Source organism: Callionymus lyra, chromosome 9 (assembly GCF_982586985.1).
Source record: "Callionymus lyra chromosome 9, fCalLyr1.hap1.1, whole genome shotgun sequence".
Classification (NCBI taxonomy): domain Eukaryota; kingdom Metazoa; phylum Chordata; class Actinopteri; order Syngnathiformes; family Callionymidae; genus Callionymus; species Callionymus lyra.
Genome location: NC_141826.1, coordinates 2,393,149 through 2,406,966, shown reverse-complemented (window position 1 = coordinate 2,406,966; position 13,818 = coordinate 2,393,149). Strand labels below are relative to the sequence as shown.

At 43.4% G+C, this 13,818-nt stretch overlaps 1 protein-coding gene across 1 annotated transcript; it reads left to right on the top strand.

The window, feature by feature from the left end:
• The first annotated feature begins 7,699 nt into the window (after positions 1-7,699).
• On the top strand, positions 7,700-8,418 carry LOC148071465 (uncharacterized). The gene is made up of 2 exons (XM_087799508.1): positions 7,700-8,242; positions 8,359-8,418. The coding sequence occupies exon 1, from the start codon at positions 7,714-7,716 to the stop codon at positions 8,041-8,043; it is 330 nt and encodes a 109-aa protein (XP_087655634.1). The 5' UTR covers positions 7,700-7,713; the 3' UTR covers positions 8,044-8,242; positions 8,359-8,418.
• Positions 8,419-13,818: the final 5,400 nt, after the last annotated feature.

The window sequence follows — 13,818 nt, the reverse complement described above, 5'->3', positions numbered from 1 at the left end:
ATTAACTTGTGCTATACAATAAAAGAAAGAAACAGCTTAAGACATTCTTATTTGTGAAGCCTTTTCCCTGATTTTCTGGGAATCCCGTGATTTGTCTTATGTGTCTTGGCCTATTGGCCTTAGCTCATTGTTCTGATTGTTAAAGCGCTTTGTGACCCTGGTCTAGAAAGGCGCCTTACAATTACGTTTACTTACTTACTAATTTTCTACTCACCCTAATGTCGACTAAGGGTTGGGATTATTTGAGAGTAATGTTCTTTTTAGAGTTATAGACAGAAGTCCAGAAGGAGCTGAGAAGAAAGATCAGGGAGGGAAAGGAGAGGTACAGGAGGAAGATGGAAGAGAGTCTGGCCAATAATAATAACAATAACAACACCAGAGATGTCTGGAGAGGTTTGAAATCCATATCCGGACATCAGACCAGGCTCTCTGTAGCGGCGGGGGATCAGAATTGGGCTGACAACTTAAACGGTTATTTTTCAAGGTTTGAGGTGTCCGCCCTCCCCCCGTCTTCTAAACCATTCACACCTCTACATTTACCTTCTCCTCCCCCCCGAGCTTGTATTGTTCCAGCCCCCCCGCTGACTCCACAGGGGACAATGCCCCCCCACCCCAGCCTGTCCCTCACACCTCTCCAGGTGAGAAATCAGCTCAGGAGAACCAGAACAACAAAAGCCCCTGGACCAGACGGCATCGGTGGCAAAGTACTCAGGACGTGCTCTGACCAGTTAAGTGAAATTGTTGGACTTCTGTTCAACATGAGCTTGACCCTGGGAAGAGTTCCACTACTGTGGAAGACGTCCTGTGTGGTACCGGTGCCGAAGACTCAGCACCCTAAGGATCCCAGCTGCTACAGACCTGTGGCCTTGACATCCCACCTTATGAAGGCTCTGGAGCGGCTGGTCCTTAGTTACCTGAGTCCTCTGGTGCGCTCCTCCATGGATCCGTTGCAGTTTGCCTACCAACCTGACATCGGCGTGGAGGACGCCATCATCTTCCTTCTCCAACGAGCACTTTCTCACCTGGAGTCGCCTGGAAGCACTGTGAGGATCCTTTTCCTGGATCTAAGCAGTGCTTTCAATACCATCAGGTCGAACATCCTGAGGGACAAGCTGGAGCTGTCTGGAGCGGACACTCACCTCACTCAGTTCGTGAGGACCCGGGATGGTGTTTCGAAGACTGTACTGTGCAGTGTAGGGGTCCCCCAGGGAACAGTGTTGGCACCGTTCCTCTTTTCACTGTAGTCACCTGCAAAAGTTCTCGGACGACTCCGCCATCGTCGGCCTCAATAAGGACGGGGATGATGGGTCGTACCGGGGACTTGTCCAGGACTTTGCTGACTGGTGCCTGGAAAACCACCTCCAGATCAACTCCAACAAAACTAAGGAGTTGATTGTGGATTTCCGGCGGTGTCCCTCCATCTCCCCCTCACCACTGAACATCCAGGGACAGGACATTGAGATTGTCACGTCTTACAAGTTCCTGGGTGTTCACCTCAACAACCGCCTGGACTGGGTGGATAACACTGCTGCTCTTTATAAAAAAGGGCGGAGTAGACTCTACCTGTTCCGGAGGTTGAGGTCGTTTGGGCTAAACTGGACAGCCTTATTAAAAAGGCCGGTTACGTCCTAGGGCGCCCCCTGGATCCTGTGGAGGAAGTGACTGGGAGGAGGATACGGAGCAAGCTGGGCTCCATGAGGAGGAACTTGTCTCACCCTCTCCAGCACACACTGAGGGCATTGAGGAGCTCCATCAGTGATAGGATGCTCCATCCCCGGTGTGTGAGGGAGAGGTACCGCAGGTCCTTCCTCCCTGCTGCCATCAGACTCCACGATAACAACACAGCCAGATAATTATCTAACTGCACCTTTCTTGCTATTTTTGTAAATATGTGTATATAATATAGTGCAGATTTATTTTCTATTCTATTTAGATTCTTTCTTTTCTTTTTAATATTTTATTTCTGGGTGTTTTTATTTTTCTTCTGGTATATTGCTCTTGCTGTTTGTTAAAAAGAATTTCCCCTCGCAGGATAATAAAGGGATTCTGATTCTGAAATGTATGTACATTTTCATGTAGAGTATATCTTCTCGTCGCCTGCATATGTTCTCTGTGCAACCAGATCGCTTAACACAGGGGTGTCCAAACCGGTCCGCAAAGGGATTGGGTGGTGGAGATTTTTGTTCCAACCGATCAAGCATGTACAGTTTAAGCAATGAGGTTTCCGCTTAAACGAGCAACACCAGACTGACACTCAAATGATTACACTCTGAAGACTCCTGATTGGGTCAAAGGGGGTGCTCTTGATTGGTTGGAACAAAAACCTGCACAACCCCTTTGAAGATCGGTTTAGGCACCCCTGGCTTAACCGATTTTTAGTTTGTTAGCAGTTCGCTAGCTTTTTTCCCTAGCTTGTCTGGCACTTTTTGTTCCAGAGTTTTCTTAGTTTCTTAGGTTCTTTTTGATCACTTAAGACCTTTTTCTTTGCCCACATTGCCGCTGTTTGGACGCTTGCCACCGCTGTGCTCTGCCTCGTCACCAAGTGATTCGACCTTTTGAGAAATAATTCTCTTGAACTGAACTAAGACTTTTGCTTCCGCTCTTGGATCCACCTGATCAACACGTCACATATAGTTTGTTTAAAAATTGCATGAAGCAAGACAAAGTAAGTAAACCTTACATCGCATCACATTTCATTTTTAACGTCAAAAGGTTTTTCCAGCTCAGTGTTTCCTTTACTGTGCGAATCGATTTCAAATGGCTCTTTAAGTGCCAAAGGTTGCCAACCCCCTGGTGTAAACAGGAAGAATAGTGGATGAGGAGTGACTGTGTTCAAAAACTTGAATTGTGATTGATAACTACTGAAATATGAGTAAAAAATAACAAAAAATGTAATAATCAGCTGTATAAACAAAGCACCAGGCTCTAGTATAAAGAATCCAAGGACCAGATGGGGGAAATGTTTTCAAATACTAATCACAGTAGTTTTCATCCGTGGTGACTTAAATATTGATCTGTTCAAAACCAAGTAAGCACAAAATGAAAGACAACTGTATTAATACAATGCACAGCATGCGTTAACAAAAAAAATAATAATAATAACCAGACCTAGTAGAATCATCTAAATTTTGGACCAAACCTGGCAGGAAGAAATCCTGATCCATTGTTACCTGAGGATTGGAATGATAACTTTATAGTGAGAATACATTGTTTAATGTTCCTCAAAGCAGTGGAAGAAACATAATAGTTATACAATAATAAATGTAAACACAAAGCATCTACTGATTTTAATTAAATTGATATTACATTTCTAAAAAAAAAAAAAAAAAAAAAAAGGTCATTGAGGATTTCAAAACCACTAACATACATCTTTAACTTATCTAAATCTAACAAAATGAAAACGGCTAAAGTTGTGTGGCTATATAAAATTAGGGATTGACACCACTTCTCAAATTATAGGCCTGTTTTATTTATTCCAAAATACTACAAAAAAAACGTTCAATAACAGATATTAGTTTTTAAACAAACATAAATTACTTGCTGACAGCCAATACAGAGCAAACAGTTCAACATCACTAGCATTAATAGAATCAATAGAGGAAATAACAAATGCTATCGATCACAAACTGCATTCTGTTGGGGTATTCATAGACAGAGAATAAAGCTTTTGAAACAATCACGCATAACATATTGATCAATAAACTTCAACGTATGGGATCAGGGGAGTTACTTTTGCACTGGGTAAGAGGTGATTCAAGTAGCAGAAAAAAAAATTGGGGGGAATATTCATCGTCATGCTTGCGCTCCCACAGGGGTCATTATTAGGTCTAGGAAATGGTTTTTACTTTACATAAATGACATTCGCAAAGTTTCAGAAATGATTAAAATTGGTATTATTTGCAGATGACAAATATTTTTTGTTCTAGGGGGGGATGGATTTACATGAGCTGTTGGGGAGGATCACTTCTGAAATTGGCAAGCTAAAAAAGTGGTTTGATAGATACAAATGATTACGCTTAAGCGAAACCAAATTCATTCAGCAATTGCCATAAAAAATATATATATGTACATTAAAACCATATATACACTATTGTGCAGAGGTCTTGGGCAATACTTACAAATGCACAATACAATCACTATCCAAACTACAGAAAATATCCATAAGAATAATTCATAATACCGGATATAGAGGTCACATAAATTCCCTATTCTTAAAATCAAAACCTTAAAATTCACTGGACTGGTTCACTTCATAACAGCACAAATCATGTACAAAGCAATAAACAAGTTACTTCCATACATTTTCAAAACATGTTCTTTAACAGAGATTGGGGTTATAATCTGAGGGGAGAGTTTAATTTAAACAATGTGGCCACGAACATTATTAAAAAGTTTTTGTGTTTCCGTTTGTGGAATAGATTGGATGTGGAGTTCAAGAATGTGCAAGCATGACCCACTTTAAAAAGCAGTACAAACAGATTTTCACAAGATACAGGGAGGAAGAAGGGCTTTAACAATCAGGTGTTATCATTAATGATTTATAAATTATTTATTTTATATTTAGTAAATATGTATCATGTAAATGTACATTTGGTGTTGATGGTTATTAATTGAGTAGTGGGGAAGTTGGTTTAAATAGGCTTATGTTTCATCCTACTCTTTTTCAGTCATCTTGGGTTCATATTATTATTGTTTTGACTATCGTTATTATTGTTTGACTAATCTAATTGGTTTTGTTTGTTCATCATAGACACAAAAGAAAGCAGGGAAGCAAAGAAAAGAGGTGGAGAAATTGAAAGGTGTACAGTGGTATGCAAAAGTTTGGGCACCACTGCAAATTTGAATGATTTTCCTTTTATAAATCATTGGTTGTTTGGATAAGAAATGTTAGTAAAACTTAACATATACAAGACAAACACAGTGATATTTGAAAGGTGAAATAAAGTTCATCATTTTTACAGAAAGTGTTCAATTATTATTGTAACCAAATAAGGAATGTGCATAAATGTAGGCACCACAAAAGAAAAATTAACTCAATATTTTATGCATCCTCCTTTTGCAGAAATACAATTTTCAAAAGGCTTTTTATAGCTTATGAGTCTAGATTCTGGTTGAAGGTATTTTGGACAATTCTTTTTTGCACATCATCTCTAGTTCAGTCAGGTTTAATGGGTTCCAAGCATGGACAGCCCATTTTAAATCGCACCACAAAACTTCAATAATATTCAGGTCTGGGGACTGAGATGGCCATTCCAGAATGTTGTACGTTGTCCTCTGGATAAAAGCCTTAGTAGATTTTGAGCAGTGTTTAGGGTCGTTGTCTTGTTGAAAGATCCAGCCCCGGCCTGCCATGTATAACGCCCCTTGTTATGCCCAAATAACTATTTAAGTTTCTTCAGTCCACTGCATCTTATTCCAAAATGAAGCTGGCTTATCCAAATGTGCTTTAGCATACCTCAAGCAACATTGTTTGTGGCTTGGGCAGAAAAAAGCCTTTTTCCGCATTACTCTTCCATATAGCATCTCTTTGTGTAAAGTGCGCTAAATAGTTAAACGATGCACAGTGACACCTTATGCAGCAAGCTGATGTTGTAGGTCTTTGGAGCTGGACTTTGACTGTTGTCACCATCCTGCGCCTAATCTTGTCTGCCCCAGTCGACCTAAGGTTAGTGCTCGGGTGGGACACACTCGTTCGTCGCATGACCCGACTCACCGGATCACCCTACCTGGTCTTTTGACGGTTGACTTGACTTCGACGGCGGAGACTGTACTAATCGACTCTGGCGCTGACGACAATTTTATTGACCGCCCTTTCCCTCAACCTTCCCCTGGTTAAGCTAGACGTTCCCCGCCCGGTCTGTGCCATAGATGGCCGACCACTACTCGACGTTACTCACCAGACTACTCCCCTTTCCCTCACGATTTCGGGTAACCACTCTGAGTTAATTTGTCTTCTTCTGATTTCTTCTCCCTCTTCTCCTATTGTTCTCGGTCTCCCCTGGCTTCGTATCCATAACCCTCACTTTGATTGGGTGAACTCCACGGTACTTGGTTGGAGCCCGCATTGTCATTCACAGTGTCTCCGTTCTGCACCTACTTCCTCTCGTCCTCCACTTCCCATCTCTCCCCCTCCTGACCTTTCCTCCATTCCTCCGGAGTATCACAGTTTGGGTGAGGTTTTTAGCAAAGAGAGGGCGCTATCCCTACCACCGCACCGTCCCTATGACTGCGCCATCGACCTACTTCCTGGTTCTCCTCTTCCCTGTAGTCGACTGTATAAGGTTTCTCGCCCGGAGCGCCAGGCCCTCGACACTTATATCGGGGAGTCACTGACCGCCGGTTTAATTCGCCCCTCTTCTTCGCCTCTTGGTGCAGGGTTCTTTTTTGTGAGTAAGAAGGACAAGTCCCTGAGACCTTGTATAGACTACCGGGGATTAAACAGCATAACCGTTAAGAATCGGTATCCCCTCCCACTCATAGACCCGTCGTTTGATCCTCTGAACAAGGCCATGATATTCACCAAACTGGACCTTAGAAGTGCTTATCACTTGGTCCGTGTTAGAGAGGGAGATGAGTGGAAGACGGCTTTTAAGACCCCCTTAGGTCACTTCGAGTACCTGGTCATGCCGTTTGGCCTGACCAATGCGCCAGCGGTGTTCCAGAGACTTATCAATGAGGTGTTTTTTGTGTACGTTTATCTTGACGACATTCTGATCTTTTCCAGTTCTCCTGAGGAACACGTCAGCCACGTCCGCCGCGTACTCCAACGATTACTAGAGAACAGACTGTTTGTCAAGGCAGAGAAGTGCGAGTTCGGAGTCCCCACAGTGAGTTTTTTGGGTTTTAGTCTAGGGCAGGGTCAGTTGCGGCCAGATCTCATGAAGGTGGAGGCAGTTGCTCAATGGCCGGTGCCTGTTAGCCGAAAGGAATTGCAGCGATTCTTGGGTTTCGCTAATTTTTATCGCAGGTTCATCCGGGGTTATAGCCAGGTTGCCGCTCCATTAACCCAGCTTACCTCCACCAAGAGTGCTTTCACCTGGTCCTCCAAGGCGGACGACTCCTTCAACCGGCTGCGCTCGCTGTTCTCCTCCGCGCCTATCCTACGACACCCCGACCCAGCCCGTCAGTTCATTATTATGACATTGGCAACCGGGAGCTCCTGGCGGTGGTGGCGGCACTTCAGGAGTGGAGGCATTGGCTGGAAGGCTCAGAGGTACCCTTTCTGGTTTTAACGGATCATCGGAACTTACTCTACCTACAGGAGGCCAGGTGCCTGAACTCCCGCCAGGCCCGTTAGGCCCTGTTTTTGGGTCGTTTCGACTTTTCCCTGACGTACCGCCCGGGAGGTAAGAACGTTAAGCCTGATGCCTTATCCCGTCAGTTTGCTCCTTCCCAGGAGGGTCTGGCAGAGGAGACCATCCTTCCAAAGCGGTGTTTTATCAGGGCGGCCAGCTGGGATATAGAGAGGGTTGTTCAGGAGGCCCAGGAGAGTGACCCAGGACCTAGCTCTGGACCGCCTGATAGACTGTTTGTTCCGCAGCCAGCTCGTGCCCAGGTTCTTCAGTGGGGGCACACCCACAAGGTAGCGTGTCACCCGGGCGTTTCAAGGACACTCTCTTTTCTCAGGCAGAGATTCTGGTGGCCGGAGATGGAACGCGACGTCCTAGGTTCGTGGGGCCGTTCGAGATCGAAAGGATCATTAATCCCACTGCCATGCGCCTCAAGCTCCCTCCGTCGCTCAAGGTCCATCCCACCTTCCACGTCTCTCTCCTGAAGCCCGTCTCAACCAGTCCTCTCAGTGCGCCAGCCGAGCCTCCACCTCCTCCGCTCATCATTGACAATCACCCTGCGTACAAGGTCCACAAGATCCTGGAGGTTCGCCGCAGAGGTCGGGGCTTCCAGTACCTAGTGGACTGGGAGGGCTACGGTCCAGAGGAGCGCTCCTGGATCTCCCGCTCACTCATCCTGGACCTCTCCCTCCTCCGAGACTTTTACCGGGAGCACCCGGAAAGACCGGGTAGAACGCCTGGAGGCGCTACCTAGAGGGGGGGGTACTGTCATGTTTTGGTGCTTTCCTGTTTTATTTTGTAGTCGGTTTCCTGTTTTGGTTCGTGTTTTTGTTTGTGTCTTGACAGACGCTGGCAGGTGCGCGGCTGGGGGTGATTGAATGGCGGGTTCTTCCCACAGAAAAGGAGCGTCGCGGACCTGAAGAACTCGCCAGAGAATTGAGTTTCCAGACTAGGTTGGCATTCGTAGATTCTCTTTGCTCGTGTTTCCTATGAACTGTTTCCGGAAGACCCCTGACGTTGTCAGCGCCTTATGTTGCTCACGTGAGTTTTTTTTCCTCTTTTGTTTTAGTTCCGGATCTGAGATCCCGATCTCCAGCCGCGTCCTGCCTTCGTCCCGAGTTCCTGATTTGTTTTTTTGTTTCGGTCCCTTCCGACCGCTTGGAATATTAAAAGACTTTTCCTTGAACACCTTTGTTTTGAGGTTCCCATGTTGCCACTCTTCAGAGAAGATGCAAAGAGGAGAAACACTTGCAATTGGCCCACTGCCTTGTGTAAACTTCTTCTTTGTCTTTGTTACAAAGGTGACTGCTGATTGATTTTCACAAGGGTGATTGACTTATTGTCCTTATGATTAATCCAGCTGCAAACTTGCACGTAGCCATCGCCCTCTATTTTGTATTCATTGCAAGTTGACATCAAGGCCGCAAAGGGAATTAACGGAATGATATTATCGAATCTTTTGACATTTAAGTAAGTATATATATATATATATATATATATATATGTATCACTGTGTGTGAAATCTTTCGGTGTTGGTGAGTATGAAATTAAAGATAGAAATTACCTGTGTATCTTAACACAATACTTAAAAGCAAATATGTTTTATCGTTATAGGCCTTATATTTGATACTATAGAATATAAAGTACCGTAATTTTTTTCAGTCGCTTCTCTCCCCATGCATTGAACCCAGTGGCCAATCTGAACAGGGCCATCAAGGCAGCGAAACGTGCCCACAGTCAAAAGACCGCATTCCTCTTTCCAAGTGCTTATGCTTTGATCTGTGATGGAGGGATCAGGGCAAGAGTATCTTCAGGTAATTTATTCCACTATTCTGAGACAAGAACATCAGAAGCGGAGCCGATCGACTGGTATTCTACCACTGAGACTGAACAGTTCAGAGCAGAAGAGCACAGATTTCAAAGTTGCACAATCTTTTACATTCTTAACTTATCCAGGTGTCCAAGAGTCTGCGCCTCTAAGTCCATTTCCCTTTCCAGGCAGATAAGCTTGATCTTCTTAAAGTTCTAGTGTTGTCCTTGACTCTTAGCTGAATTGAGCCTGTCTCAACCCAGACTGGTAATAGTGTGTAGTGTTTGTGTAAGCTGCAGGCATCTGTCCCTCTGGGAAGAGTCTAAAACTCATCCCTTTGTCAGACGGCCTCAGGAAAACATCCATCAGGTTACATGGCCTCAAGGAAACATACTGCAGATCAAACGTTCTCAGTCTTCAAAATAAAATTCTTTAGCCAAAACAACCTATGGCAATATCAGGGCAAATATTAATTTATCGTTTTTTTTTTTTTTAATGGAACAAGAAGTACTGGTTTGTCATCAAAATCAGCTATTGTGGCGCGATTTGCTCTAGAAACTTTAAAAGAGACTCAACAGTAAGTTAAAACCTAGCATTCATTTGTTTTGCGTAGTTAAAGATATGAGCATAATGCTATATTATTAAAAGTGCAGTTTAAAAAAAGTAAATGGATATTCATGCAGAATAAAACATTTTTTTGGTAGGTCCTTTATTAGCAATAGTTTTATTAATGCTGAATTGATTTATTTTTATTCCAGAAAATGGATAGAGTGAAGGCTTATGAAGCCCTAAAGAAGGAGCTGAAGACTGTAAATGATTATTTATTTTTTTATTTATACAAGCAGTAAATATGCATTTATGATGACATGGTAGTATTGGCCTCATCAGACTTGCTCGCTAGAAAAGTTTTCAACCAAGTGTAAAGCGGCAGTGATTAGGATCAGCACCTCCAAATCCGAGTCCATGGTTCTCAGTCGGAACAAGGTGGGGAGCCTTCGCTTGGTTGGGGATGAGATCCTACCCCAAGTAGAGGACTTTAACTACCTTGTTCACGAGTGAGGGGAAAATGGACTGTGAGAGCGACAGCGGATTGAGGCGGCATCTGCAACTATGCAGACAGCCAAGCCAAAAGTCAAAGCTCTCTGTATACCAGTCCATCTAGGTCCCTACCCTCACCTATTGTCTCGAACGGTCGGATGTGACAGATAGAACAATGTCGCAGGTACAAGCATATGAGTTCTCTGCAGGTTGGCTGGGCTCTCTTAGAAATGGGGTGAGAAGCAAGGTCATCCGGGAGAGGCTCGGAGTAGAACTGCTGCACCTCTGCGTTAAGAGCGTACTGAATCCGGATAAACGGTAGAAAACGAGATGAGACCAGTGAAAGCGTTCATACAAACTGTTAGCCTGAGAATGGTATGCCATAGTACGGTGAACCTATGTGCTTAGAGACCTTGCGAGCACCAACCATAGCTCCGAGATAAACTGTGAACCTCTGTCAGAAGTAATAGAGATCAGCGAACCGAAATGAGCGATCCAAGTCCCCAAAAATGGCCACTAAGGCCCGATTCCAATTCTCAGTTTGACCACTACCACTACGTTTGTGCGTGCTCGCGAAGTGTAGTGGATTCCCAATTCTACTTTCGGCGTAGGGATAGTGTTCAAGGTAGTGCCAGGTCTCCCTACAAGAGGTAGTGATGTCGGGGGCACACTTCGCAACCGAGTGTTGAAGGAGAAGGAACAATGGCGAGCAACATTGTGCATAAATGTGAGTATTCTTGCTTTAAAACTAGTGTTTCTTCATAAAATTCATGTGAAAGCATTGTTTTTGCTGATATTCCATGTTGCTAAAATATAAACACACGGTGAAGATGCTAACGTTAGCAATTGTTTGTTCGTAAACTTGAGTATGCATTCTTTCGACGATATTCCATGCTTATAAACGTTTAAAAGTTGTTAACTTTTAACAGTGAAGACGTTAGTTGTTTGTGTATTTCATGTGAAAAGTGTTGTTGTTTTTTACACGTAAAAACGATGTTTAATTCGACGCTACTTTAAGCATTCTTTCGACGATATTCCATGCTAATAAACTTTTAAGAGATCACAGTGAATATGCCATTTGTTTTTGTATTTAATTAAAGCAAAGTATTTGTGTATGTATTATGTGTATTTTTGTATGTATTGTGTATTTTTTGTACACTCTATACTATACACTCTATACTTGCCCATTAAAAATATTTTTAAAAAACAACATATCCGATATTACACAGGGACGCCAGAGGAAACAAGGAGGCTAATCATTTTCCGCATGGAAAATGAGGACCGGTTCAAGAAGTCCAAGTACACGTCGAAAGCACTTTGGATGCGAGTTATGAGTTTAATAATTCATTAGCATGTTCTTTTATTCTGTTGAATCTGTAAGTTTACATTGCTGGTTGTGTCTATTTCAGGGAACTGTTGCGTGAGTTGGGCCTGGAGGAGAAGGTCACGGCCCAACAGGTTTCCAAAAAATGGGAAAACCTGAAAAGAAAATACAAGGTAGTAGTTTCATTCTAGACTACTTATAAATACAATAAAAACAAAACTCATGATCGTTATTAGTTCTATATTAATAAAAATGTGTTTGTCCTTTCTCCCCGTGTCTCCATTTCTTTGCATGTGCGGCAGGAACTACGGATACCGAAGACGGGGAGTGGCACGGACAGGGGCGAGACGACTGCTGCCAACTGGCAGTATTTCGACCTAATGCACGAAGTGCTAGGTGGCAGGCCGTCGGTCGACCCCCCCCCTGCCTGATAGCCTCGGTCGTTTGTCCCACGGTAATGCTGGTCACTCATAAAAGCAACACTATTGATAATTTTCATTATTTGAATGTCTGGATTATAATTTGTGTTGCCATGTTCTACAGGATGCTGCTGAATCCTCCGAAGCGGGTCCGAGCACCTCCGAAGCTCGGACAATTCAACAACGCTCCCCAAGTCCCAGCACATCGGGAGTTCGGACACCTCGCCCACACTCCCCAGGTCCCAGCACATCTGGCAGCGCCGGTCCAGCAAGGAGCCCAGGAACACCCACGAGGAAAATAAAAATAAATCCTGTTCTCGAATTCCTAAAAGAAGCGAACCTGCGCGAAGAACAGCGGTTCCATGAGCAGTCCGCAAAGGAGGATAGACTCAATGAAAGACAAGAGGCCCACAATGTCCGATTTGGGGACCTTCTAGAAATGATAGTGGACAAGATATAGTCCTGAGTGTTGTGTGCTGGTGTTGTTTTGATTTGAGCAGTCTTTGCACTTTTTGATGTTGCTTGTTTGCCTTGTTTGCTGTGATTTAATGAAGATTTTGTTTTACAATTTCTAGTTGTGTCATTCTTAAATACATATTTACATTCTATTAAATGTTAATATTTATATATTAGTACAATTAATGCAAATGTTAATAAACATTTGAATGAGAAACACTTGAAAACTCTTCAAACATTTGGGCAGCCAGTCTGTCTCTGGCAGCCGACCCAGATGTTTCTTGGCGTGCTATGTCTTCAGGTTGAGGTGGTTCGGGGAGGTTGTGCAAAAAGGCACATGATGCAATTACATCGCAAGCAAATGTAGATTTTACCTCCAGTGCCCTAAACAGAGTTGATCGCCACCTTGTCTTCATCATACCAAAGGCCCTCTCTATAATGCTTCGGCCCCTGACATGATGAAAGTTGAACCGCCACTGGACTGGCCCATTCACCGGGTCCTTGTAGGGTGGAAGCACACAGAAGGGGCTCTCCAAACAAGGATACCCACCATAACCCAAAATGATGTAGCCAGGTGGGGGATAACTTGGCATTCATTTTCTAGTAGCTACTCTGAGGCGAGAAAACTACTTCCAGATGTTATTTTTATCGGGATATCACACAAAGCATTATGGGACATGCTTTTCTTATCAATTTCAATTGACTATTGTCAATGTCATTCCGTTAACTCAGTTTCTGACTTAAATGTCATGATTTAATTAGCAGCCTTTAATCAATACTATAAAAAACACAAATCAATTACCACAGGGCACACCAATGCATGCAACAGGCGTCTTCAACCGGGTTTGCATTTCCTACAACGTCAGTCCTGTCAGTAGTGAATTCTAAAACTCCAGCTACGTGGCGCTTCTGGCGAGCAGACCATGGCTCCAACAACTGCGCCATTACAAACATCAAAGGCTTGTGATCGACATAGCCGATGAAAGGGCAACCCTCTAGCAGAAAACGGAAATGACGTTTAGCCAAGTACAAACATTTCCTAAAGCCCCGAAGCTAGCATGAGTTAATGATGCAGGTCCCCCAGCCTGACAAGGAAAAGTAGCGAACGACACAGCGTCGATCTGTCTACGATTGGAAAAATCTACTGCAAACCTATTAGAACACAGACACTTAAAATAAAAGAGCTTTGAACTTTTAAAAGCAGGACGCCTAATTAGGAATAAATTCTCTACATTGGGTTACTTTCACTCAATAACCTTTCATTGCTTGATTGTAAATTCATATTATTGAGTCTACCTAACTGTATCACATTCATTAAAATGATGTATAAATGCAAGGTTTATTCGTAAAAAAAGAACCCAGTTAAGTTTCAGTTTGCTGTGTTTGTCACTATGTTGTCTTGGCCTTTAAAGCATATATTTTAGCTATGTATTGTTTAAGTGCTCGGTTGAGTGAGCCTGGTTTGAGAAAGGCGCTTTATAA

What these genes read in the sequence shown, in the direction of transcription:
- LOC148071465 (XM_087799508.1), top strand. Translation starts at nt 7,714, where the DNA reads ATGCGCCTCAAGCTCCCTCCGTCGCTCAAGGTCCATCCCACCTTCCAC.